Source organism: Phaethon aethereus, assembly GCF_964289735.1.
Source record: "Phaethon aethereus genome assembly, chromosome: 8".
NCBI classification, from domain to species: Eukaryota; Metazoa; Chordata; class Aves; order Phaethontiformes; family Phaethontidae; genus Phaethon; species Phaethon aethereus.
In genome coordinates, this window is record NC_138584.1 from 32,701,017 (window position 1) to 32,726,153 (window position 25,137).

The 25,137-nt window shown below is 39.1% G+C and overlaps 1 protein-coding gene across 1 annotated transcript; it reads left to right on the forward strand.

Moving 5' to 3' along the window:
- Positions 1–3,412: 3,412 nt before the first annotated feature.
- ALG6 (ALG6 alpha-1,3-glucosyltransferase) lies at positions 3,413–24,721 on the forward strand (the record flags this gene model as incomplete). Its single annotated transcript, XM_082002798.1, has 14 exons — positions 3,413–3,494; positions 7,080–7,164; positions 11,679–11,768; positions 12,721–12,809; positions 15,073–15,155; positions 15,859–15,923; positions 18,207–18,392; positions 18,736–18,871; positions 20,946–21,031; positions 21,603–21,687; positions 22,805–22,875; positions 23,841–23,909; positions 24,057–24,255; positions 24,524–24,721. The coding sequence occupies 14 exons, from the start codon at positions 3,413–3,415 to the stop codon at positions 24,719–24,721; spliced, it is 1,524 nt and encodes a 507-aa protein (XP_081858924.1).
- Positions 24,722–25,137: the final 416 nt, after the last annotated feature.

The window sequence follows — 25,137 nt, forward strand, 5'->3', positions numbered from 1 at the left end:
CGTACCTGCCTCCCGCCACCTCCGAGGAGGACCAGGGGCCCGCTCCGATCCCCCCCCCAAAAGCCCCCCCGCCAGTGCCCCGGCGGGACGACGGCCACAACCGCGGCCGCCGCGGCCCGCCGCCGCGCCGCGGGCGGAGCTGCGCAGGCGCAGGTCCCACCCCTGACGCATGCGCGCTGCGGCGCCTTACGGGCGCGCGCGCTAGGCAGCGGAGGCCGGAAGCCGCTTCGAACGCGGAAGCGCGTGCATGCCAGTTGTGTCCAGTAAGGAGCCGCGGGCTCGTGCCGGAGCGGCGGGCGGGGCTGGGTCGCGGCGGCTCACCTCAGGGCTCGGCGGGCCGCCTGGCCGCCGCTGCCGTGCCCCGGGGAGGGGGCTCGCCCGTGTCAGTGCGGGGGGTGGGTGTACCGCGCCTCCCCTCCGTCGCTTCCCTGGGTTGCGGACGGCGGTTGCGGGGGGGGCGAGGGGATGCGGCCGCCGGGAGCGAGCTGAGGGGAGGCGCGGGGCCCGCTGGCGGGGGAGGGCAGCTCGGCTGGGCTAGCGGGGGGGCCCGGGCGCAGCAGCTCGCCCTCGCGCCTCTCTGAGGCGGCTGGGGATGGAGGGGGGGGAGTGGGGACGTGCGAGAAGTAAATGCGGCTTCTGCCGAGGCGTAGGGGAACGGCTGGCTTATGGAGCGGGTGTTCCTTCAGCCAGTGAAATGCTCAGTGTTTGCCTTTTCGAGGGAGGAAAGGGTGCTGTTGAGCTGCGTGCTGACATCTCTGAAAAACCCACGAGTTATTGTCAAAGGTCGTGCATCTGTGCCTGAGTTCTGCACGTTCCCCTTTGGCGAGGAGTAGGTGGTTTGCATCGGTGCTGTTTAGCCGAGCCTTCATAGTAGACAGCATGGAGGGATAGTATTTTTTTGGAGCTGTAATTCTCACCTTATGCTTACAGGTGGCATCTCGCTTGAGAGACCCTCTGGTGTTGCTCATCCAGAGGCAGAAGGTAAAAAGTTTGAGTCTGACCAAACCAGCTTTGCCATCTCCTGAAAAGTCTTATTTGTTTAACATTGTCAGCAATGGGATAGCAAAATTTAGAGATCCATGCTTTAGAAGCTAATAAAAGCATGGGTTTTTTTTTTTTTGGGGAGGTATGGAATAATTATTAAAGATGAATAAGAAGTATGAAAGAATACTTTAAGACCCACTTTTGAGAGGAGAGAAAGAAGCAGCTCAATACTTCAGAAAATGACCATTGCTCCAAACGTAGGGAATGGCAGAAGTAAATGAGAGGAACAGAAATGCAGGAGTCTGTAGGTGAGACTGGCATTACATAGGAATTAAGAAGGTATATTTAATTAATAGTTTTTCTAACTGAGGATAGAAGGAAGGTATTTTATAGAAGGGGAAGGCCAGCCTTGTGACACTTTGGTTTTGGAAGTCATATAGGACTCTGGTCTTATTGGACCCAAGTTTAGGAAGCACGAGAGTTCACTTAGGGTAAAGTGATCCACAGCATTGACCTCAGTATATTTTATTTAGATAAATGTGCTTATCGTGTGGTTTAGGCACAGGTGTAGCATTGTAAACATGCACATATCGGTGTTCATGTTTCTACCTATAGATGGTGATCTACTGCTGTCATAGATACATATTGTTAAAGTAACTTTTTTTTTTTCCCTTGGTGGTAGTGTTGGGTCATACCTTTCTGTGATGAGGAAATAAATACAAATTTAGTTTGAGCAGAAAAACCTAAACATGTCTTGGATATCGCATGTCTGTTAACTAAACCAGCAGTTCAGTACTGCTGCTGTGTGGGATTTTTTTTTTTTGGTTGCTTTTTTTTTGTCAGAGGCAAGTATATTAAACTCACTTAAATTGGATGATGCCTCTTCTGCAACGGAAGTCTTTGGCAGTGTACCCAGGCTCATCCACTCTTCTGTAATGTACCACTTGCTGACGGTGGAGAGAATTGTGCTACTGCTGCTGGTTTGGCAGAAGTACAGCCTTTGGATTTACTGCTGTCTCTCACTGTCAAGACTGGAGTATATTCTTTTTCAATTTTTTTCTAATTCAGACTAAAATATTTCTGATTCTTTGGGTCAAAGTTTGCATATTCTATAGTTCATGTTTTTTGCATAGGACAACATCATTACTTTCCTGTTTCTTGATTTCTGAGTTTGATGAATGTAGCCTTTAATTTGACAGATCTAGCCGTGTTTCTTATTGTTACTGGATCCTTACTATGGCCGAACAGTTTGGTGGGAGATGAGTTCCCCTGCCTTTTTGGGTAGAAGAGTGGAGAAGATCTCTTGAGCCTGGCAGGTTTCATCTTGTGTATCCTCTAGGGAGAGGCAGCTGATGGATAGTGTGCTTATGCTTGGGAAGGGAGAGGTAGAATTTTGAGCCCCTTCTTGAATATCAGCGAGACTGAAGTAGGGTTCAAATCAGGGATTTTTCTTCATTAATGCCATGTGTCTGCATTCCTAGGTCAGCAGTGCATATGTAATTTTTTGATTATATACCGGCTCATGACTGTATTTCTGTGGAGTTAGTTAGAACGCATGACACGGTTTATGATGGGCTCTGTGCTTTTATAATGGCTGCAGGAGAGCAGACAATACCTGGTCCAGCATAAGACCTGCCAGTACACAAATATCTTTCAAATAATTTTTGAATATGTTTAAACCAACAGAGAAACCTATACCAGATCTGTGTTTTGCATAGTTTGGCCATGGTGTTCTTAATGGAGAAAAGAAGTGGCATTAATGTAATACTGGGATATTTACCCACTTTTTAAAAATGTATGCTTGTTAACAATAACTTTTTTTCTAGTGAGTCATTAATCTATGGATTTTTATGGACTTCTTTGAAGAGATTTTCTCTTGTTCAGTGGCAAATACTAGTTTGTGAGCTACTTAACATACACGGTTGGCATGGGTATTTTGGCTACCACTACAATCTTTTCTACTGTTATCTTGTAGGCTTTTCTCATGACACTTACAGGTGAAACATGCTACGTGTTTGCATCACAAATTGTGTGGCGCTTATTAAGGTGATGGTTAAGTGTGTACGTGTATGTACAGCGTAGTGATCTGGTATCTGAATTCTCTTAAGTGGTTTGAAATCTTTTACCCTTCTTCTTGCTGTCTTTATGCATTTTGTCAGATGCTTTTTCAGCTTCTAGCTCAGAAGTGTGAGAAATTGCTTCTGGGCAGCATTTGGCTTTGTGCTTAGAAATTCTCCAGTACTGAAAACCCCTCCTGATTGCAGCCTGCTTCCAGACGCAAGACAGTAACGGAATGCTTCTGGATAGGGAGAAAACCGGGACTATCAGGAGTGCCATTAAAGGCCTAAGGAGCAAAACCATGGACAGTATTCTAGCAATGTTTCTGGTGTTTTTTCAGGTACCTTTTGGCTTGTTACAAAGACCAGGTATGGAGAAGTGGAGCTTAATGACAATTACTGTTTTACTGGCACTTACTGTACGCTGGACTGTATCGCTTGGTTCTTACTCAGGTAATACGTGTTCACGGTCTGTAAAACAACCACATGAAGGTGAATTATTGCGCTTGTTATAAATTAAAATAAACTTGCACATAAAATCATAAATAGGAAGCAATGTGTTATTTCAAGTATTGTCGTACTTTAGTGCCTCACTATTTCCCTAAGGTTCGTATAATACCTTGTTCTTATTTTTTCTGAAGTGTGCCACAATTAATGTCACAGCAGCTTGGAACAAAACACTGGGAAAAAAAACCCTACACCTTTTTCTTTTTTTTTTTCTTTGAGGGGGTGACAGTTGGTAAGTTTTAGGAGGAGCCAAAGAACAGCTGACTGTTCACCCCTGTGCCTTTGTTTCAGTAGCTGCAGAATATTATTGCAGTCCAGTTGTACATTTGTTTAATCCTGTCCTTTAAGTTCTATAATAGATAGAGCCTTAATTTATATTTAGATAAAACTGTACTGGTGATAATGAAGACAGTGTAAATGTGATGTGGAATGAGTGATTACGCTTTGCCTTGTAGCTATACTTCCTTAAGATTGTTTACAGCGTGAACTAGAGCTATACTCTTAATAGATGAGTTTTTCTCCTCCCCATCTCATAATGCTTGCAAAGAACTAGCAAGTTTTTTTCCAAACCTCTCAATGCCATTCCTACACTTAACATAACCTTGCGGAAAGCTTGCTCTCTCTCCAAATTATTATTATTTTTTTAAAAAGAACCATTACTTTCAATCCCCACCAGCTAAAAGAATCACAAGTTCAGTCAAATTCAACTCTGGTTTTCTGTTAAGGCAATTGGGAGCCTCATCCTCGGAGTAGTTGGAGCTCTTCAGTAGGATTCTAGTGATTTTTGAACTGGTAACTCCTGGGTTTCATTTACTTGAAGGAATTTGCTTGAAGATACCTTGCATGCATACCTTTTTGCACAGTTGTTTTATTTTGGGTTTGCTTTCTGAAAATGCCGTTATGAGAGATCTGCTCTGTAGATAACTGAGGCTCTCTTTTACACATCTATAGGCAGAAAAACAAACACCTGTCTTTTACCACACAATACGAAGTTTCTGTTGCACTGCAAGTATTTACAATTACATTGCTAACTAGAATTTTTTAAAGTTGATTTAATTTCAAACCATTCAAGATTCTGAAAGAGAGTCTTAAAATAATGCCTGAACTACAATAATGATTTTTTTAACCTTGTTTACTACATGACCTTCTTTTGGAATAGAAAAAGCTGAGTCTGACTCAGTCCAGCAAATTATTAAAGCACGTGCTTAATATTGAGTGTTGGCTGGCTTAAAAAAAAGACAAACCTGAATCTTACAAAGTGCTGTCAAATGCATAAGTAAACTGGAATTATTTTTTTTATCTTTGACTTCCTTTATGTGTAATAAACCTTCAATGACAGGAGCAAGAAAAAAAATGGGCAGGGTGGTGTTTCAACTGACCTAGTCCTGTTGTTTTGCTTTCATTGCTGCTCAGTGCAATGAAGTTGAGCAAAGAGTTAGAAGTAGTCACCATTCTCTGAAGCAGACTGGTAGAAATGCTGGTTCAGCATACTGTGAAACCACATGTGGCATGGATGGCCAGAAGTGAAGAGGTTCATTCTGCCCTCATTTACTGCATGGTCTTGGGTCACTGTATCGTTTGCAGTGTGTTGTTGCTTGCCTCACCTAGCATGCTTTTGGATCTGCCTCTGGAATTAGGGTTGTGATGGTGAGAAAGCAGATGACTAATACCTAGTTTTGAAAGGTTACCATTTACAATGACTTTAGGATTAGTTGATCTTGGAGAATTACTGAAGAAAAATTTGCCTTCATAGACTAATGCATTGCCAAACTCCTGCTAAATAAGTAGAAGCTAAATAGCCATGTTGAAAGGCTGCTTCAGACCCTTAAAAATGTCTGTTTCCAGGTAACAATAAAACTGAATAAGACCACTCTAATTTTTAAGTATTTGTGACACTTTTAAAATACTCCTGTTTTATTAATTCTCAGTTCTGTTTGTCTGTATACTTGATGCTTGCTGTAGACAGAAGATAAATATACATACTCAACTGATGCATGATCAGCTTCTGTATTTGGCTTTTTGTAATCAAACCTTTGGATTGAGATCTCTTTTTGATCATTCTGAAGCCAATTTATTTCTTTTCCTCTTTTTTTTGAAAGGGGGAGAAGCTGAAATAAAATGTGTGTGTTTATATATGTGTGTATATATACGCAAACACACACACACTCTAAAATTTGCATGACACCTATTGTTATATTTCAGTAATCCTGTGACAAGTTCTTTGTTCCACTGGTTTTATGGCTACAGAATGGGCACTGATCAGACTCGTATTCTCCAGTGACCTCACTTTTTTGGGAAACTTTTAGTTGAATGTGTTGTATAGTGGAGATAATCTACTCTCTCTGCTACCTGGGAATAAATTAGTGGACATAATCTGTGTTCTTCACTATGCAGGAATAAATAGCACATATCTGAGCTTGTGTGACTCTCACAAACATAGATCATGTGAAAAAAAATACATGGTTTTCCTATATCTTAAGGAAGCTCTTAAATCTTTGTCTGGCTAGTGTCAATATTTTATGGGAAGTACTATCAGTCCAGTTTCTGTTCTCAATAAGCACAAGTTAATAGAAGTAAATAAACTCTGTGATAAAGATGCTTAACATACTGCCATTATCAGAGTTAGGCTTCTGTTGAGGGAATTGTTTATGAGTAGACATCTGAAGTATTTGCACTGATAAAGCTTTTTTCTGTGGGGAAAAAAAAAAATCTTGGTTTCCTGAGAGACTTACGTATGCATGTGTGAAAAGTGTCCTTTAACATAATTTACTTTGCAGAACTGCTACATAACAATCACTCAGTTGAAAAATGTGTGAGAGAGAATTCCTGTAAACCAAAATGGAGCAGTTCTTATTTAGAAAGATTTGTACATTATAAGAAAAACATCTTTTAAACCTATTTGCTGTACTTGATGGCCTGATTTAGTAAATGGCTCATTTTAACTCTTCATTAAGAATCATGGGGAAAGGGACAGATGCGGTATTCTTGCTAGTGTTGCACAGCAGGCGGAAGAGGAAAAGGAGAGGGACTGGGGGACTTGCAGCAGGTCTTAGTTCTAAGTAAATTTAAAAATAAGGGTGGTTGTTACTTTTAATGGCAAGGTACCATGGCATGGCTGAAACACAAGTGAGAATGTTGTCAATTATTACATGCTAAGAAAGCGAAGTAATTCACACAAAATCAGTATATGATGTTCATTATGTACATTTTCTTATTGCAGAGAATGTACCACATTTTTCATCTCCAGTTGCAAATGATTTTTTTGTCAGATGAGGAAGCAATTCTTCACAGTGGAATATCTTGATAAATGCCTATTGCAGAAATAGCCAGAAAACCAAAAGAACGCGTAACTTTTCTTTTTCTTCCTCCCTGTTAGACTGGTATGCAGATGAGGTCTCTCTTTTCTTCTCAAGTACCATGGAGGAATGGAGAATAAAAATAATAATGTATTAATGTGCAAATACATGTCTGGAGAAAGAACAATCTGCATAAACCGAATAAATTCCTAAATACTGTGTCATCTCTTTTTAGGTGCAGGAAAACCACCTATGTATGGAGACTATGAAGCTCAGAGACACTGGCAAGAAGTGACTTACAATTTACCCATCAGGCAGTGGTACGTAGTGCTGTTGTAGTAGTTCAGGTTACAAAGGGGTAAATGTAATGAAACTTTGGTTCCTATCTTACTTTAATATACCTTTAAGTTTAACATCTCTGCAACACCTACTGTTCTCTGAACTATTCTAAAAACCCTTTTGTAACAATACAATATCACCCTGTGATCAAAAAGATCAAGAAGCGCTTTTTAGCAGGCTTATATGAGAGATTGTAGAGAAGCTTGTTCTCCTGGTTTAGAAAAAAGATTAGTTCAGCTTCCTGATTTCCAGTTCTTTAAAACACAAAGTGTCTCATAATTATCAGCACTGACAAAACCAAAAGAAATTCTGCTCATCTCCCCTAAGCTAAAAGGCAGGGGCATGCCAGTGAAGGTGGAGACTTGAATTCTTGTGCTGGAGGCACTGGTTGTTTTTTACACCTCTGAGTTCATTGTTCACACCTGTGTTCTTAATACAGATTTTAAAATGTGGGTTCCTGGAATCTAGATGTAGGGATAGTGAACTTAATTTGTACAGATGTTGTGGTTTAGCCCCAGTTGGCAACTAAGCACCATGCAGCTGCTCGCTCACTCCCCCACAGTGGGAAGAGGGAGAGAATCGGAAGAGTAAAAGTGAGGAAACTCATGGTTTGAGATAAAGACAGTTCATCGGTAAAGCAAAAGCCGCACACGCAAGCAAAGCAAAACAAGGAATCCATTCACCACTCCTCATGGGCAGGCAGGTGTTCAGCCATCTCCAGGGAAGCAGGGCTCCATCACGCGTAATGATTTCTTGGGAAGACAAACACCATCACTCTGAACACTTTGTGTTCAGTTTTGGGCCCCTCACTACAAGAAGGACGTTGAGGTGCTGGAGCGTGTCCAGAGAAGGGCAGTGAAGCTGGGGAGGGGTGTGGAGCACAAGTCTTATGAGGAGCAGCTGAGGGAACTGGGGGTGTTCAGTCTGGAGAAGAGGAGGATGAGCAGAGACCTTATCGCTCTCTACAACTACCTGAAAGGGGGTTGTGGCGACGAGGGCGTTGGTCTCTTCTCCCAAGTAACTAGTGATAGGACAAGCGGAAATGGCATCAAGTTGCGCCAGGGGAGGTTTAGATTGGATATTAGGAAAAATTTCTTCACCGAGAGAGTGGTCAGGCATTGGAACAGGCTGCCCAGGGAGGTGGTGGAGTTGCCGTCTCTGGAAGTGTTCAAAAAACATGTGGACGTGGCACTTCAGGACATGGTTTAGGGGACATGGTGGTGCTGGATTAATGGTTGGACTTGATGATCTTGAAGGTCCTTTCCAACCTAGTGATTCTGTGATTCTGTCAATGTCCCTCCACCCCTTCCTTCTTCGTCCCAGCCTGATATACTGAGCATGATGTCATATGGTACAGAATATCTCTTTGGCCAGCCTGGTCCCAGCAGTGTCCTCTCCCAGCTTCCCATGCACCCTCAGCCTTCTTGTTAGCAGGCCAGCACGAGAAGCTGGACTGTCCTTGACTACTTAGCAACAACTCAAAACTTCAGCATGCTACCAACATTTTCTCATACCAAATCCAAAACATAGCCTTACACTAGCTTCTGTGAAGAAAATTAATTCTATCCTGTCTGAAACCAAGACAACAGATCACTTAAAACTATAGGAAAATGATTCCAAATATTTATTTTTACCTTGTTCCTAATATTCCTTGGAGCTTGCATGGAACAGTAAAAATTGTTTAGTCCATATATATGTTACAACACAAATTGGAATACATTGGAACTCCTGGTCATCTTCCAGCAGGGATAGTGGCATTCTGTTTTGTCTGGTGAAATTTTTTCCTCTGCTATCTGTTGGGTAACAGACCAATATGACAGAAAAGAATATTAATTCAGTTGTATTTCTGTAAATTTATATGGGGCCAATTCTGAAAGTATGGCACTCTGGAACTCTGCAGATGACTCTATATTGTGACTTCAGTCTTGTTCTATCTGTATTATAATTTCCCTACTACATTTTTCTGGGATATCCAAACCCCTCATTGTGCCAGAGTTGGGATAATGGAGATCTGACATAATAATAGAGTTGGCAGCTTTGATCCACTCTGCTATGCGGTATTATATGTACTTAAGATCAAGAGTTATAGCAGTCATTGTTTCTAGCCATTCCCAGGGGCCAGATGAAACTATATTGCAGGCTGGGTTTAGCCTATGGGCTGCCAGTTGGGCATCTCAGTCTTGTTGTATTTGCTCTTTGTTTTATTTATAACAGAAGTTTTTTGGGTTGTGTCTGCTTTGGGAATTGAATCTTTAATATAGCAAAGTCCTATTCAGTCTTGGGTGTTTGGAAAAGGATGTCTCTGCTGACGTGCAAGGGGTTACTTTCTAGAATAATAAGCTGTCTTTCCCTTCCTGTATTATAGAAATACGCAGTGTGAAAAAACGTTACACTCTGGTATGTAAAAATAGCATTCCAATTTGAAGCTGAGGTTCTAATCGCTTCTAGTGCTGCTATTTGTTTAGTATTTAGAAAAGCTACCTACGCAGCAAGCGTGTGTTCTTCTGTAAATTTGTGTAGGTAAATAAATATAGAGAGCAGCTCTCTCGTGAGGACATAGTCCTGTAAGATCTCTTGATCTTTTCACAGACTTAATTGTCATGGATACTTTTAAACAGGCATTTATAGGTAATATAGCTGCATGTTCCATGCTTATTTTCTTTGATCCAAAACAAAGATTTATTAAAAAAAACAATGCTGCAGTAAGCCACAGCACAGCTTGTATGTAGTTTCCTTGTGTCAGATTTCTCTGAGCCAGAGGCCAGCATTTAAATATTTCTTTTTTATATTATTATTTGGAGTCTTGATGTTATTTAGTGAAAGCTACTTTAAGGACATCCTTTCTTATTTTATTGCTAACTAAAACTGTGAAAACTTTTTTTGCTAAATATTAATGGGTATAGGCATAATTTTTTCTGTTTAAACTATGAGTTTATGGAAGGTAAAATAAAAATAATAAAAAATAAAACAACAACACAAAAAACCCAACAAAAAACCCCTCAAAACCAAACTGAAAAGTTTACTACTAAGTTGCAGACTTAGAATCAGCATGAAGAATCTGAACCGCCTTGGCATGAGCAATCTTGCATTGTAGAATAAGAAGCAGAGACGCAACACAAAGAAATATGATTTATCATCAATTCATAAGATACTTCAGGCAACTCATAAGGAATTAAAGAAATGTCATTTACTATAATAAATGTCAAAAATTGGCTGCATTTGAAGAGAGAAACTGGAAAAGCCAAGAGCTTTTGGCATTTTGAGTAGACTAGTCCGTCTGCTTTACTGTGAGATATAGAGGGTCTGATGCTTTATTTTTGTAACTTCTGTTTTCCTTGGATAAAACCTTCTGTTACTTGTTGGGAAGAGGTGACTTAGTTTTAACTGCTGCCATCCTTCCATAGAAATACCGACACAACGTAATTACAAATGGGAAAATCCTTTTCCTTTCTCTCACGTGGTCTGCCTGAGTTTTGAGGTAGAACTAGGCAAAATGGTTGTGGCTGACATCCGATTGAGGTTCATGACCTTGTGTTGGTTATTCAGGAGGTGTTACTCTGATAACTTGGTGTTACCTTCTAAGGAGCTTTTTAGCCCCTTGACTCCTACATTCGTGCTGACAGAATTGCCTAGGTGCGCCTGCTGTGGCTGAGTTTTCTTCCAGACCTGTGCTGGTTGTTGTTTGTCCGTGTAATACCTTTATGCGAACATTTTCCACTTCTGTTCTGTTGCTTTCCAGCAGTATAGCTTCAACTGATGTTTTTTCAGAATTTTGATATTAAGGTCTGTTGAGTAGAAGCAGTTCACAACTTGGTACATTACAGTCTAAGAGAGTAGCAGATTAACTATTCAGAAGTCATTGTCACATATGTGCTGTCCAAGTCCAGGAAAAAAGTAATCTAGGATTTAATGTAAGGAAAATAATTTATTTTGAAACTTCCTTTTAACTGCGTTGTTTTTATTTCCTTTTTGGCAAATTGACCGTTGTCTTTTGGAATAATTCACATGCATAAAAAATGTAGGTTTGGTTTGTAGATGGAGGTGAGGACCTGCAAAGCCTACCTCATAAACAAATCTAGAGCTCCAGTAGATGTGTACTACTATTTTTGTGCAGTCTTTATCTTAGTCTCTGGATTTTTGTCAAACTCTGTTCCCATCAAGGATTTTCCCCTCTCCAGCTAAGTAAGCTCTAGCATCTTTTTAAAATACTCGGTTTTGCAAACACAAGTGAGCGTACTCTGAATCACTTTTGTTTTGTTGCTTGAGATTTTTTTGATGTAAAGTAAAATAAAGCAGATATAGAAGTTGCTAACTTCCTTTTGGATTTTGAATACATTGATAAAAATACTTGGTTTAATGTTTAGCCTTTACCTTGGGCCAAAACAGGGCTGGAAATATAAATCCCTCTTGTGTTGCGTTGGTGGTTGGATTTGACGATCTTAAAGGTCTTTTCCAACCTTAATGATTCTGTAATTAAATTTTTTTTTTTTCTTAGGTACTTCAATACAAGTGATAACAACCTACTGTACTGGGGCCTTGATTATCCACCTCTTACTGCCTATCACAGTTTTCTATGTGCTTATATGTAAGTTCATTATTTTAAATACATGCTTCTGTGGAGAATACAAAACATGAAATTCACCTCTCTGGTTTTTTTTCCTTTTTTTAACCTTTTTTTCTTTCTTTCTCTCCTGAGGATAGAAACTAGTAGCTGAAAGCTACTGATCTGGGCAGCTGATGAAATGAAAAGTACTGTTTGCTACTTTAAAGCTAGGGAAATAGATTTTATGTGTATTGTTGTTGCTTAAAACTAATACCGCTATTTTTCTGTCTTGCAATTATTGCAAGGGGGACTGAAGGGTTACATTCTTCTTTTTGCCAAGTCCTTAAATTTTAGCAGATTTAGATGCGACTTAGATATTTAGCTTTCCACAGAAGCCACTGTTGGATCAGTGATGCACAGAGAAGAGTGCTGTAGGAATTGGGTGCGTTGCATGGGAAAGCTCTCTTGTATTGAGAGCCCAAGTGACATTTGATGACTGGATATCATGTAAATAGAATTCTCTTATTGGAATACTTTTTCCACAAGGGCTTTACTGCTGTTGGAATGAGACTTATGGAATAAGAATGTAGGTTAAAGTGCACAGGCACAGTTATGTGGGGCATCTATGTGAACTGTAAATGGTTTATATTTAATACTTAAGTATGAAAGGTATTTACAATTGTTTTTTTTAAATGTCAGTGGAACTAGATTGAAGGTGGTTATCTTATCCTAATAAATACTGTATTCCATTTTTCCTGTTTTCAAAGATTTTTTTTTTTTTTTTTTAAATTGTGGAATAGCGGCTAAACTCTATAGTGTGAACTGATCTAGTGGTAAGGAAAATCTTTCATTGATCACTATTGCTCTTTGAAATATTCTCATTCATTTTAATTCTTGGAATATGCTTCTGTGCATGTCATCTTTATTGCTGAAAGGAGTGTAAAGGGAAATGAGAACTGTCTACATTTTGATGTGTCTGTACTTTGTTTTACAGTGCAAAGTTAATAAATCCTGATTGGATTGCTCTCCACACATCTCGGGGGTATGAGAGTCAGCCACATAAGTTATTTATGCGTACAACAGGTAGGAAGATTATATTTCCTTAGGTTGATGTACAGATTTGTCTACCTTACTAATTTAGTGTGTTTAATATCGTGCAACTTCTTTGTCTTCATCAGTTTATGCTCAATTATTTGACTTGGGTGGCTTTGCAAGTCCATTTAGGAGCAAGACTCCTCTGTTCTTTTCTCTTCTGCCATCATTTGTGAAGCTGATAAATGTAAAATACACAAACAAGTTTTCAACCAAATTGGTTCAGTAAAAACTCTAAACCAAAGCTACTTTTTATTTTTTGTAGCATAGCCCCATTTTTTAATTTTGAAAATAGTATTGTTGTTTTCCCTTCCATCCTGATAAATACGTTTTTCATTTTTAACTTAGCTTGGCTTTTATGGTAAAATTATTTTGCATGTAGGCTGGCATTCACTGACTTAATAGCCTCTTGAGGTCTCTGATCTTTATTATGAGCTGTTATACTTTATCTGAAAGGGAGAGATATTTGATATTTTTGAAGATGCCTCTTTTCTTTCAAATAGTCACCACTTTCTAGAGATAAACTTCTGTTAATAAAAAAGTAAAAATGTATTTTTACCATTTTTATCCTAAATTTAATTTTCCTGCAGTCACTCTTCTGACCATTTGATTATTTTGAACTTCCCCTACAAATAAAAGGATAAAACAAGTGCAGAAAAAAAATTTGTAGATAACTTAATTCAGTAGCTCTATCAGTAGGACAGCAAGCCCCATGTGGCCAGTGAGCTCTTGTTCTCTAAGCAGTGGCAGATGCCATCTTATCCTGTTACTATTTTTTTCATATTAAATCTGTCTTTTGCTTTGCATAATAGTGGAGTTCCACAAAATGCTTTCTGATTGCAACAGCTTTTCTGTACTTCACAAACCTCTCAGTTTGGTCTCTAGTAATTGACTGAATTGGAAAAAAAAAAATCACTAGAACTTAATTACCCTTGAAATAGTCTTTATTAATTTTGAAATCAACTCACTTGACAAACCATTGATGGATCTAGGAGAACTGATGAACACTTTTTAACAATAGCCATTAGAATAATGCATTAAAATAATTCAGAATGGTCAATGTCAGCTGTTGGTATTACACCTTTATTTTAAGTGTCAGTGTATTTGTTTTGCTAACGCCTTGGATATATTTGTCTAATTGTGGCTTAAGCCTGCAAAACAATTCATTGCCAAGTAATTGATATCTTTTAAACATTTTCTTCCAAAGCCTGTGACTATAAAGAGGCAACGTATACTTTCTCTCTTGGAATAATTGCACACTTCCTGAAACTGATTTATGGAAATAATCTGAGGTTTTTTTCTCAGGCTCTTAAGACAACACTCAAGAAGAATTTACTTGGTGGTTTAAGCATGAGCAGGAGTTGACATAATTCTAGGCAGGTGAACCTACTGGTTCTGTTTTGTTGTTGACCCTCTTACATACATCTGCTGTAGGCAGATGATCAAAGCCAAATAACTCATTTTAGTCTATTTATTCACATCACTAGTAATTCACACAGATACATTGGAGATTGTTATAATCTAGAGTTTCTTAATTGTGTCTCCAGACTATCTGTTCCATCAAACAAGTTGACTGGGTCTCGTAGTAGTTGATTTCTTTTGAGAATTAAGAATGCCTTCTCTCATTTCAGCATGTGAGGAACTAGAGTGTGCTCCCTTATTGACTGAGGCTGTGCCAGAAGCCAAAACAGCTGAACATATGGAAGCAGCAGCTTTTGGACATCAGAAATGATAGCGTTAGAAACATTAACAAGATCAAATTCTGTAGACCTATTTCTTTTTGTCCTTTGAAGTAGAACTACCCAGTTCTTCTACTCTGAAGAACTTTCTGATATTTTAATGTTTATTTGCCTGTATCTTTCCTTGTCTTTCCCAAAACAATTGAAAAAAATTAGCTTTGGTGTAACTGCCAAACCTGAACTATCTTAAAGCAACGGAACATACTGTAACGCAATGTAAGACAATAGAAAATCATATTCAGCTGAAACTGTAGTCACAGGACTTTTGAACTTCAGTTGAATTGAATGACTAACGTGAAGTTTTCAAGTGAAGTTTTCAATGAGGGTACAGATGCAAACTCCACATTCAACAGATAGGCTACTAGTCTCACTCCAGCACTGTGTAGTTACTATCATCTGAGGGTTGTTTTACACCAAATACAACCAAAATGTGGTGCATTAAGAAGTTAAAACTGTAAGCATTAAGATGAGGTATGTGGGAGGATTCTAACGTAAAGTTAATCTTTATTTTTCAGTATTTGTTGCTGACTTGCTGGTTTATATTCCTGCAGTTATTTTATATTGTTCTTCCTTGAAAGAAACATCTACTAAAAAGAAGGCAAGTATCTGCACGTGTGTAAATTAAAAACCAAAGAAAAACATACTGTTAAGACAGAGTAGAAATGTAACAGTATGAGAGTTAATTAAAATGTAGAACATGGCAATGGCTTCAATTGATGTAAAATTGATGACAGTCAGTATATCTCGTATTAAAGGCTTTTCCATTAAAAAAGAAAGCCATTAACTTATCTTGCAGCAATTATGTTAATGTTTTCAATAACAATAACAAAATGCTCTGAAGTTCAGTAGCCATGAACTCTTGAATCATGTTTCTATCTCAATCTGTTACTTGGGTAGTAAAACCAAGGTTTGTGCTGTGACATAGGGGAATATAGGAACTGCTTTGTCTTACACACTCCTTAGGGTAAAACCAATACATTTTGGAATAGTAAGTCTTCTGATTTTTGGAGTGGTTCCAAGTTTTAAGATGGGTGTGGGTGATCTTTAGCTTGTGGGCAAAGGACAGTCTGGTCTCCATTCAATATTTTCTTATTTATGCAAAATCTTTATTGTTTCTTATTCCTCAAAATATTATGGATAGACGATTACTTGTAGACAAGACTATTCCTACATCTAGGATGCACCATGGAGGGGCAAAATTTTGTACTGGAGAAGTAGTATAGGTTCCTCTGTCTAATGTCTAACTTAAAAATAATTATTTTCTCCTCTCTTTTTTTTTTTTTTTTGATCCTTCTTTCCAGGTTTCCAGTGCTCTCTGTATACTGCTTTATCCAGGCCTCATTCTTGTTGACCATGGACACTTCCAGTATCCTTATTCTGCAATGAAATGAATTTCCATTTATAAAGTAACGCTGTTCTTCAATTCTTGTCTTTAGCTGGGTGGAGGTTACTTTTGTATACGAAGTCATCTGAGGGGCTTCTGCTTACCCGAAAGCAGAGGTGTTAAAGAAAACTGTAAGCCTGAAATATATTTGAGATAAATAGCTGATATTGGGACACAGCAATCCAAACATGAACAGCATTCTTTCTGTGCCTCAAGCTCATATTTCTGTCAGTCACTGGATTGCGTAAAACATCAATGTACTATGACAGTGAAAAGAATGATGGCTCGTGCTCTTGTGATTTGTGTTTGGAAAGAGAATCACCTTAGATCTTCTTGAGGTGGCAGAGGAGTGTGTCAAGTGTAGTTGTGTAAAATGTTAAGTTCTATAAAGTGTGCCATTCTGTCTTGTTTACAGTTCCTTGAGATTGGATGCACTTCACTTAATGCCTAACCATTTAAAAGCTAGGCATCTAATATGAGTTATGCCGTCAGAGCTAACTAGTCAATATTGGTGGCAGACACCTTCATAGCTGGGTCTTTTTTAATAAGATTTTGTTTTTATATTTGTTTTGCACATCAACAAGCAAATGCTGTCAGTTGGCTACTCCAGGCTGTGCTGCTCAGTGCTGTCGAGCCAGAGGGACACAGTCCTGGAGTTGTGATAAATGTAGGTATTTAAATATCCCAAGGAGATATTGAGTCTCAGCATCTACTACTAAATCAAGTTTTGACAATCAGATAGTTTACTAATTTGTGGGTTTCTTCCAAGAGAGTGCATGGTGAACTTGGAAGATAATATATCTTAGAAAACAGATTTTGAAGGAAAAAAAAGTCATAACGCTAGTGAATATTTGAATTACAGTTCAGGAATTCTGGCATTCTATTTTTGGCCTGACTCTTAAAGATGTAGATCATCTGGAGTCATAACTTACAAGAATGGGGATGGGAGTGAGTGCAATTCATCATAGGTGAGAGAAGCTGGTGGTCAGAAGGCGGCACAGGGTTACAGTTTTCTAATATGTAAAATATATACAAAGAGGAAGGCAATAATCTGTTCTGTGTGTCTTATGTTGGATGGGGCAAGAAGTGATAGCCCTAAGTTACCATAGGGAATATTTGGATTTTTTAAATACACGGAAAAATCTTTTGAACCTTAATTACAGTGAAATGCTGGAATAGATTGTGGACGTTGTGGAATCTGCAGCATCAAGATCTTTAAGAAAAGGTTCAGCAAACCTCATTTCAGGGGTGACGTAGGTGTAGCAGACGCTGTGTTGAAGCAGACAGATGTACTGTGTAGTCTCCTGTGGTCTGTTCTAGCCCTGTGACTCCTAGTAAATAACTTCACTGTCTGTGACCAGCTCCCAGGACGTCAATAGATTTAACTGCTGCTGCGCGTCTCTGCGAGGTCAGAGCCTTTTTGGTATAACAATTTGTTGATGTGAAATTGATGACATCTCAAATGAACATGGTGATTTTGAGTGGGAAATTAGACAGTCTGAATGTGGTGTCACAGCTATTTCTATTGACAGAGAGAAAACAAAGTGGTGTGAAATTTCTGACAATACAAGTATGTCTTAATGGTTTCTCTCATGTAAAAATAACAATAAAAGACAAAGCTAATGTTTTGTTGCAATTTAATAGTAAGTGTAGCTTAGTCTCTTCAAACTGCTGAGCTTGGGAACCTGTTCTCAAAGTCATAAGGAAGTAACATTGCTTTTAGTAACTATTATTCATCGTTTGTACAGTATTAGCAGCTGAGGGAACTGGTCATGGATGAGGGTGCGATGTGAGCCTAATATAATCACAAAAACCTCAAGAGTTCTTGAACTAAATAATATGTAATTTAAATACTGATGTGTTTGAATATTCTGCACCTATCTTTTGGGAGCTGGGAGGAGACACTCTTGAGAGCGTTATCCTAAATTACATAAATACCAAGAAAAAAAAGTTTATCCTGATGCATCTTAGAGCAGTCACCAAAAGCTTGGTTGACTGAATATACATTACATGTGTAGTTAACACACACACACTATTTGTCCTCGTATTTCCCTGTGCAGGCTTTGAATCAAGCCTTGGAATTACACTTTAAACAGAAGTAAAATTATTTCTGTCTGTGAACACCATAGTCACAACTGGCAATGTGTTTCTAAAATTAACTTGGAAAAACTTATTTTGCATACAATTTTATGCTTGTCCCTCAGGGCATTCATTACTGACTTCCAGTACGAAAAAGTGTCTCTTGTCCTTGACATAAAAAACCATATACAACTCAGTGAGCCTTGGCCTTGCCTTGTGGGGTGTACTTTACTTGTCTTATGACTGGGACCTATTGGGGTCTGTGGCATTTTGCTTGGCCTTAAATTATAAGCAGATGGAACTCTACCATTCTCTGCCCTTTTTTTGCTATTTACTTGGAAAGTGCTTCAAGAAGGGACTGAAAGGAAAGGGGTAAGTGACTTTAAACCGTTTTATCTTTTTCAAGAATACATCCAGGCAGCCTGACATTCAGAATGGGATTCTCCTTATTTGCATGTGGGCATCTCTGAGTTAATTTCTAGTGGAAGATACCTACCCTTGTTGTAATGTATTCATCTCCAAAATAAACTCATGGAGTTGTTCTCACTAATCTGGGGATGATGAACTTTTTCTGTGGTACCAGTAGCTCTTTTTGTTTGTTACCTTCGGTTGTATCCCTTTTAAAAAAAAGGTTTATGCTGTAAGCTAAGAACTGAATTCTGTTACCAGTGGCTGGATTTATCTTTTCTGATGTAAGCTTTTCTCTTGATTGCAGGTTAGTATTGTTAAGTAAAATAGCAGGGACAGTGATTGTTTCCTTTGCTGTCTGCTGGCTCCCGTTCTGTACCGACATGGAACAAATCATGCAAGTACTCAGAAGACTCTTTCCCATTGACCGAGGCTTGTTTGAGGCATGCATGTTTTCTTCTCCCCCACCCCGCTGTCAATGTTCTGTATTCTTAGATCCCTTGAGAAACCTTCATTGTGACCTTTAGGGATTTCATGTGGGAGACACGCCACAGAACTAGTAATCTGAGATGGCTTCTTCAGCAGTCATTTCTTGCCAGTTATTTAATCCAGTATTTAACCCCAGCTCAGCTGGCATCTTCCAGGATATTATACGAGTAGACAACACTTATCCCATCATCAAACCCATACTTCAATCCCTACATTTTTCCATTGAAATAGATTCCATAGTAATTGACAGTGTCAGAAGATGTAACCTTAAAAGTTAATGGCTTCAGTCTCTGTCTTTGGTTCTGCTCAGCTTTTTTCAACTGCATTCGTTATTTAAAAAAAAAGCTTTTTTTTAAAAAAAAAAAGTGTTTTGAGTGCAGCTTAGAATTCCTTTTTGACCTACCTTGTATTTTCAGTGCAAGTTTCCACAATATTTTCCAAATGTTTTAGGGCCAGTTGTACTTTTGCTTTTCCTCAGGCTATGAACATTTGCATGCTGCAAGGTGCTGAGTACTGCAGCTAAGCCAGTGAAGCAACTACTCATTTACCTAATGCTAACGCCACAGGAGTCTTGCTGATAAAAGAAGGGGTACTCATTTCCCAGCAACAGTGAGTTGTTGCTGTTGTTTTGCTTAATTAGGGCATGAGTCTTAATGTTACACTTCTAAAAGCAGATTCTCAACTTCAAGTTTAACCAATAAAATGAAGCTTTGAATTTCCAGGTTTTGATGTCACAGGGATTTAAGCAAATGCTTACATAGTTTGATTATCTTAAATTTTCTTTTAATCTTCTTTAGGTATAAATAATACCACGACTGGCACTTTTTTTCTTCAAAAGTTAATGCTGATGTACCAAAGGCAGCACTTTATTTAGGCAGCAGTACAGAAGCGTTCTCAGTGTATTCTCTGCTAGTTTATTTAAAAATATCCCAAACCACCCCTCCACAGAAGACACTCCCAGCACAAAACAAATGACCCTATTCCTTGGGAATTATCTGGAATTTATAAATAAACAGTTTTGGTCACCACACTGTTTATTCAGTACCAAGTTTAAAAATAAAATCCGTAAATGACAATAACCAGTAAGTCTGAAAGAGCTTAAGGATTTTAGTCTAATATTAGCCCAAATATTTTCTGGGTTGATCGGGGGAGTGACTTGCTGGATGCTAATCTAGATAAAATGAGAAATTGTCCACGTAAGCAATGCACAGTAAATTTATACTGGAGTGCGTGTAACAGGTTCTTTGAATTGGTTCCCATTTACAGAAGCAGTAAAAATGCTGATGGTTGTAAAATCGTATTGGCTATTAAGTAGGCGTCCTGTGTGTTTGCTGGTGCTGCCAAACCCTCTGTTCACTTGTAATCCTCGGCAGATTTGAAGTGCATATTCTGTATTGCTAGTGAGCATATGAGGAAGATGGCTCAGTTGTTGGTGCTAGTAGCTTTCTTGCTGTTATGTCTACACAGCTGTGATTCAAGCAGCTGTTTAGGGATGAGTTTCATGAGCATGATAGCTGCAGTTACAAATTTAATTTTGAAAGTGATCCTAGCACAACTGCTAATGTCTTTAGACTTCTTGATTTATTAGAGGTTAACTCTGTCATTGCTAGCAAGCAGTAAGCACAGCTAAATACATTCAGGTATGTAATGAAATGTGACAGTATACAGAATGTCTTCACGTTTGAAAAAAGATTCATATATGCCAGTGTGTAGACAGGGACACATAGTTTCAGAGCCTTGTTTTCACAAAATGTCTGATCTCATGATTTAGGAAGTGGTCTCTTGTGCTGAAGAACGATGTCTCAGTTATTTTAGAACATGTTTTAATTGAGTCTCTTGAAACTTTGCATTTTTGAAGATCAGAATAATTTAAAGTACATCGAAGAATATGATGTATATCTGCAAGTGTCTTTTTGCAGTGTCCCGGTAAAAAACCAACAATTCCCCACCTCCCAAGCCCCACTGTTGTCACAAAAATAAATTTAAATTAGTGTAATTATCATTAATTACCTTTTTTTTTCCTTCCAGGATAAAGTAGCCAATATTTGGTGCAGTCTAAGTGTCCTTATAAAGATAAAGGATATTGTATCACCTCAAACTCAACTAAAACTCAGGTAAGACATAACCGAAGTGCTTTATGTAGTTTTTATCTGCATAATTTTTTGCAAAATGAGTAATTTGTGTCAAAGAATTATGAGAAGTGGTGTTTAAAATCTTGAAAAAATATTTTCTTTCCTATACGGTACATTTCTCCCAAGTGATAAGGGTTTCCCCAAGTACTGTTAGGAATACTTAGGACTGAAAAACTTCCTGCTTGTTTATATAATGATTTAAACTGCTTGGTTGGTTAAAACTGAGTTAAAATTTTGCATGCTTTCCTCTTCAAAGAATTACCTCTTTTAGTGCTCTTAGAAGTCAGAGTTCACAGTTCTGTTTTTTGAGTAAGTGAACAATTTGAGTCTAGGTCTACAGGGTCTGAAATACTAATGGAAATGCTTTATTCCTTTTTCAGAAGTGCTTATGTCAGTGAAGACCATTCGGTGCTCTTCTCTTGAGATTGAGTCTCCTTGAGTGATTTTGTAGTTCTGAATATTATAGTTGAATTCCTAACTTACATAGTTTTCAAAAGTGATTATAGGATATTTGGGAGGTAATTACTTATGTTTTTCTTAAAAAATTCTTTAGTTTTGCTGTAACGTTCCTGAGCCTGCTTCCTACTTGTATAAAACTAACTGTCCAGCCTTCTCTCCGAGGATTTAAACTTGCTCTGGTAAGTGTATGTCTTTAATCACTCCCTGTTTTACATCCTCCACTGAGCACAGGTGTGTGACCAAGAGTTCTACTTAGAGTTGCTGTGACCTGCAGAAGTGCGTGGACCATTAGAAACCATTTTGTTTCTGCTGAAGAGACTGGATAAAAAGTGTTGTGCTATCACATGTCCAGGGGGATCTGACTGGTCTTCCAAATCCAGACTTTTTTCCTTTGCCTCAATTTTCTTTATTTAATGCTGTATTTTTATTATCTTCCTCTGAAGAGTCTTTAGAAGGTTCTGTACACATTAAAGCCTTATATTGAGTTGGAATTTCTCCTCTCTTTGTTTAGCTTCCAGAGTGCTAGTTTTTTGTACTGCATTGGCTGCAAAATTCAATAAAAAAGTCCCGAGGTGGACATTGTAAGCTCATTAGCAGTTTGAAAAGAAAATGATACTATTTTCCCAAATGTTTGCCTTTTCTTAGTCACGTTATATCATTGAATTTAAGCACATTAACATGACTTACACGAGTTTTCCATGAAATCAAAATGATATGGAGCTGGTCCTAAGGTTTCAAGAGTTACAAGATAATTTCTATTTTTAATTTTATGTGACTACTGTTTGAGAGTTTATTGCAACATTGCCTAAAATGAACATTTATCCTTTCTAAGAATGGGTTTGTTTTACAGTGTATTTTCATTTGGTGGGAAAAGATGACAGTTTGTTTACTTTGGTGTATGGGCTGTTCATGACAATGAGCAAAATTTTATGTCAAAAAGGTGGGCATCTCTCACCATGACTGACCTCTGCCAGTGCTTATGTATGTGAATACTGTGTTTACTTGGCGGGGATACTCTTGTCAGTAAAGCTAAGCAAGAGTGAGGGCTCTTTACATGAAGTGTTTGCTGAGTAATTCTGGGTAACCTGTCAAACAATGTATTTTTTTGTGTGTATCAGTGGTTACAGAAGCAGCTATGTACTTGCAAGTTGCACTGGAGTAAATGTAGCAGTTAGCTAAATGACCTGATTTTTCTAATTGATATACTTATGTAAAGTCTATGCCAGCAGAGAAACTAAACCAGTGCTTTGCATTGCAGTCACATATACTAAAACACTTCTGATTTCCTTTTCTAAGGTTAGCTGTGCATTGTCATTTTTCCTGTTCTCCTTTCAAGTACATGAAAAATCTATTCTTCTAGTGTCAGTGTAAGTAAATTATTTTTCTGTGGGTATATTTTGATCTTCTTTTCCTCACATTGTTAGTGTATGCTGCTTTCTCCCTTATGAATATATCTGATTTTAAAAACCCTATACATTTGCTTTTCTGAATAACTTGTAAACAAATGTAAGTGCAGCCATGCTGGTCTCTCCCGCTTGGCTCATGTCTCCAGGCCGGGTTCTGCCTGCGTTTCCTGGAGTACGACAGAGCGTAGCCGTTTGTCCAGGGACAGCCTGGCCCTGGGGTTGCTGAGGCAATGCCGCCGTAGGCAGCGGAGACGTGCGCTTAGCTGCCCGACAAGGCTGGAGCACGGTGGCAAGTTGAACGGGGCGATGGATACCACACTGACAGCGTCGGTAAAGGGGCCTTCTCTCCCTTTGTCATTCTGGTCGGTATCTTCTTCCCTGCCCCAAAGGAGGCGAGGGCAGCAGGGACAGTCAGCAGCTTTGCTCTTTTGCGTGGGTGTCCTATGCGTACCTGAAAGTAATGTTTGATAAAGGAGGATTTGGTGAGGCAGCCCTGTGAACGCTTCTCATTCATACCTGCCAGAAAGACTAAACTGGTGGCTAGGGAACTCCCGTTGCCTCCGCAGGCAGCTGCCTGCGGTTGCAGCAGAGGTGCTCCTCGAAGCCTTGCACAGAAGAGGCAGCAACCTGGCTGCCTGTGCGTGCCAACGGCACGTACCGCAAGCGTTGTGCTGAGCGACTCTCCTGCTGCAGGCCCCTGCAGGGGGTCAGTGGGGCATGGGGGGGAGCGGGGCGCCCCAGCAGAGGACGCAGTGCTTTGGGTGCTGCCTGTGCCTGGATTCTCTGAGCCCGTGGCAGTGGGGAGTGTGCAGAGCTCTGCCCTGCCTGCCAGAGGAGTGGGAGTGCAGCACCCATGCGAAAAGTTGGGAGGACAAAGCGCTGCCTCTTCAGTGTTTGCATGTCTGTTTTTCCTCTTTTTGTTTTAGACCAGTCTGCTTAATCATAAATGAAATCCCTTTTATGGCTACGTGGTTTTTACTTGTGTCAACTTTCAGGTGAGTTGGACACTATTAATACTATTTTAAAACCATGTTCTTCCCCAATGCTACTAAGCATAAATGTATTCTTTTTCTGCTTCTATGTTCTTTGAAATACAACTTGGAATGTACACTCACTTCTGCGGGTTAATTCTCTTTTAACAGCATGTTGCCTCTCCTGCTGAGGGACGGCCTGCTGCTGGCCTACGCTGTGACAATGCTGGCATTCCTGTCCGTCTGCGTGGCTTCATTTTCCATATTTGAGAAGACTTCAGCAGAGGACCTGCAGCTGAAGCCATTCTGCCTTTCCCTGAAGGGATATGTTTCTTGGTTTAAGTCATTTCCAAAGATTGTCAGGAGTCTGGTAAGCGATTTTAATTCTGGTAACTCTTTGTTGCAGCACTTCATGGTATGGAAGTACTTGCGTAAAGCAGTGTTATGTCCATAACTGCGTATAAAGCCCCAAACAGGGAAAGCCACGCTTTGCCAGCATAGAGGTGTGCTGTAATTTCTCTGCAATGTCACCTATATATAGATTGAAGAATACAGAGCACCCAAGTAAGGAAAATAACAGCTTACTCGCTTGAGGCGTTAAATCACCATTATCTAATATATCATTCCTTATCTTACAGTTTCTTCTTTCTGTAACCCTGATGGGCATCCTGTCTCTAATGAGTGCTGCAGTGCATCCTCCACAGAGGTTACCGGATTTATTCCCTGTATCTGTGTCCATTATCTCTTGCTTACACTTTCTAATATTTTTGGTGTATTTTAATGTTGTCATACTCTGGGACTCAAAGAATAGTAGAAGTCAGAAGAAAATCAGTTAATTGAGACTAAACTGTGAAAGGACAGAGTATTTTCAGTGAATGGTGTCTGGAATTGCAGGTAAACAGTTTATGATGTAATACAATTCCTGTAACCTAATGAAAATCAGGAAACACATTATGCATATTTAAACATGAAATAATCAAAGACTGTTGTAAAGGAGAAGAATTTTGAAGAGCACTTGGAAAAGCGATTTGGTATGTTTTCTTCAGAAGTGTAATACTTTTGTTACTATTTGTAAACGTGAAATACCTAATAAAGGACCAAATTTTGAATTAATGCTAAAATACCCTAGTTGTATTAGCAAAACAGCAAACTTTTGTTAGCATTAAGCTTACACGTTTCCCAGCATAAAGAGTGTAAGCAAGTGAAGTAGTGCAGGTTAAGTAGAAACTCTTGACTGGCGGCTCTTCGGTGG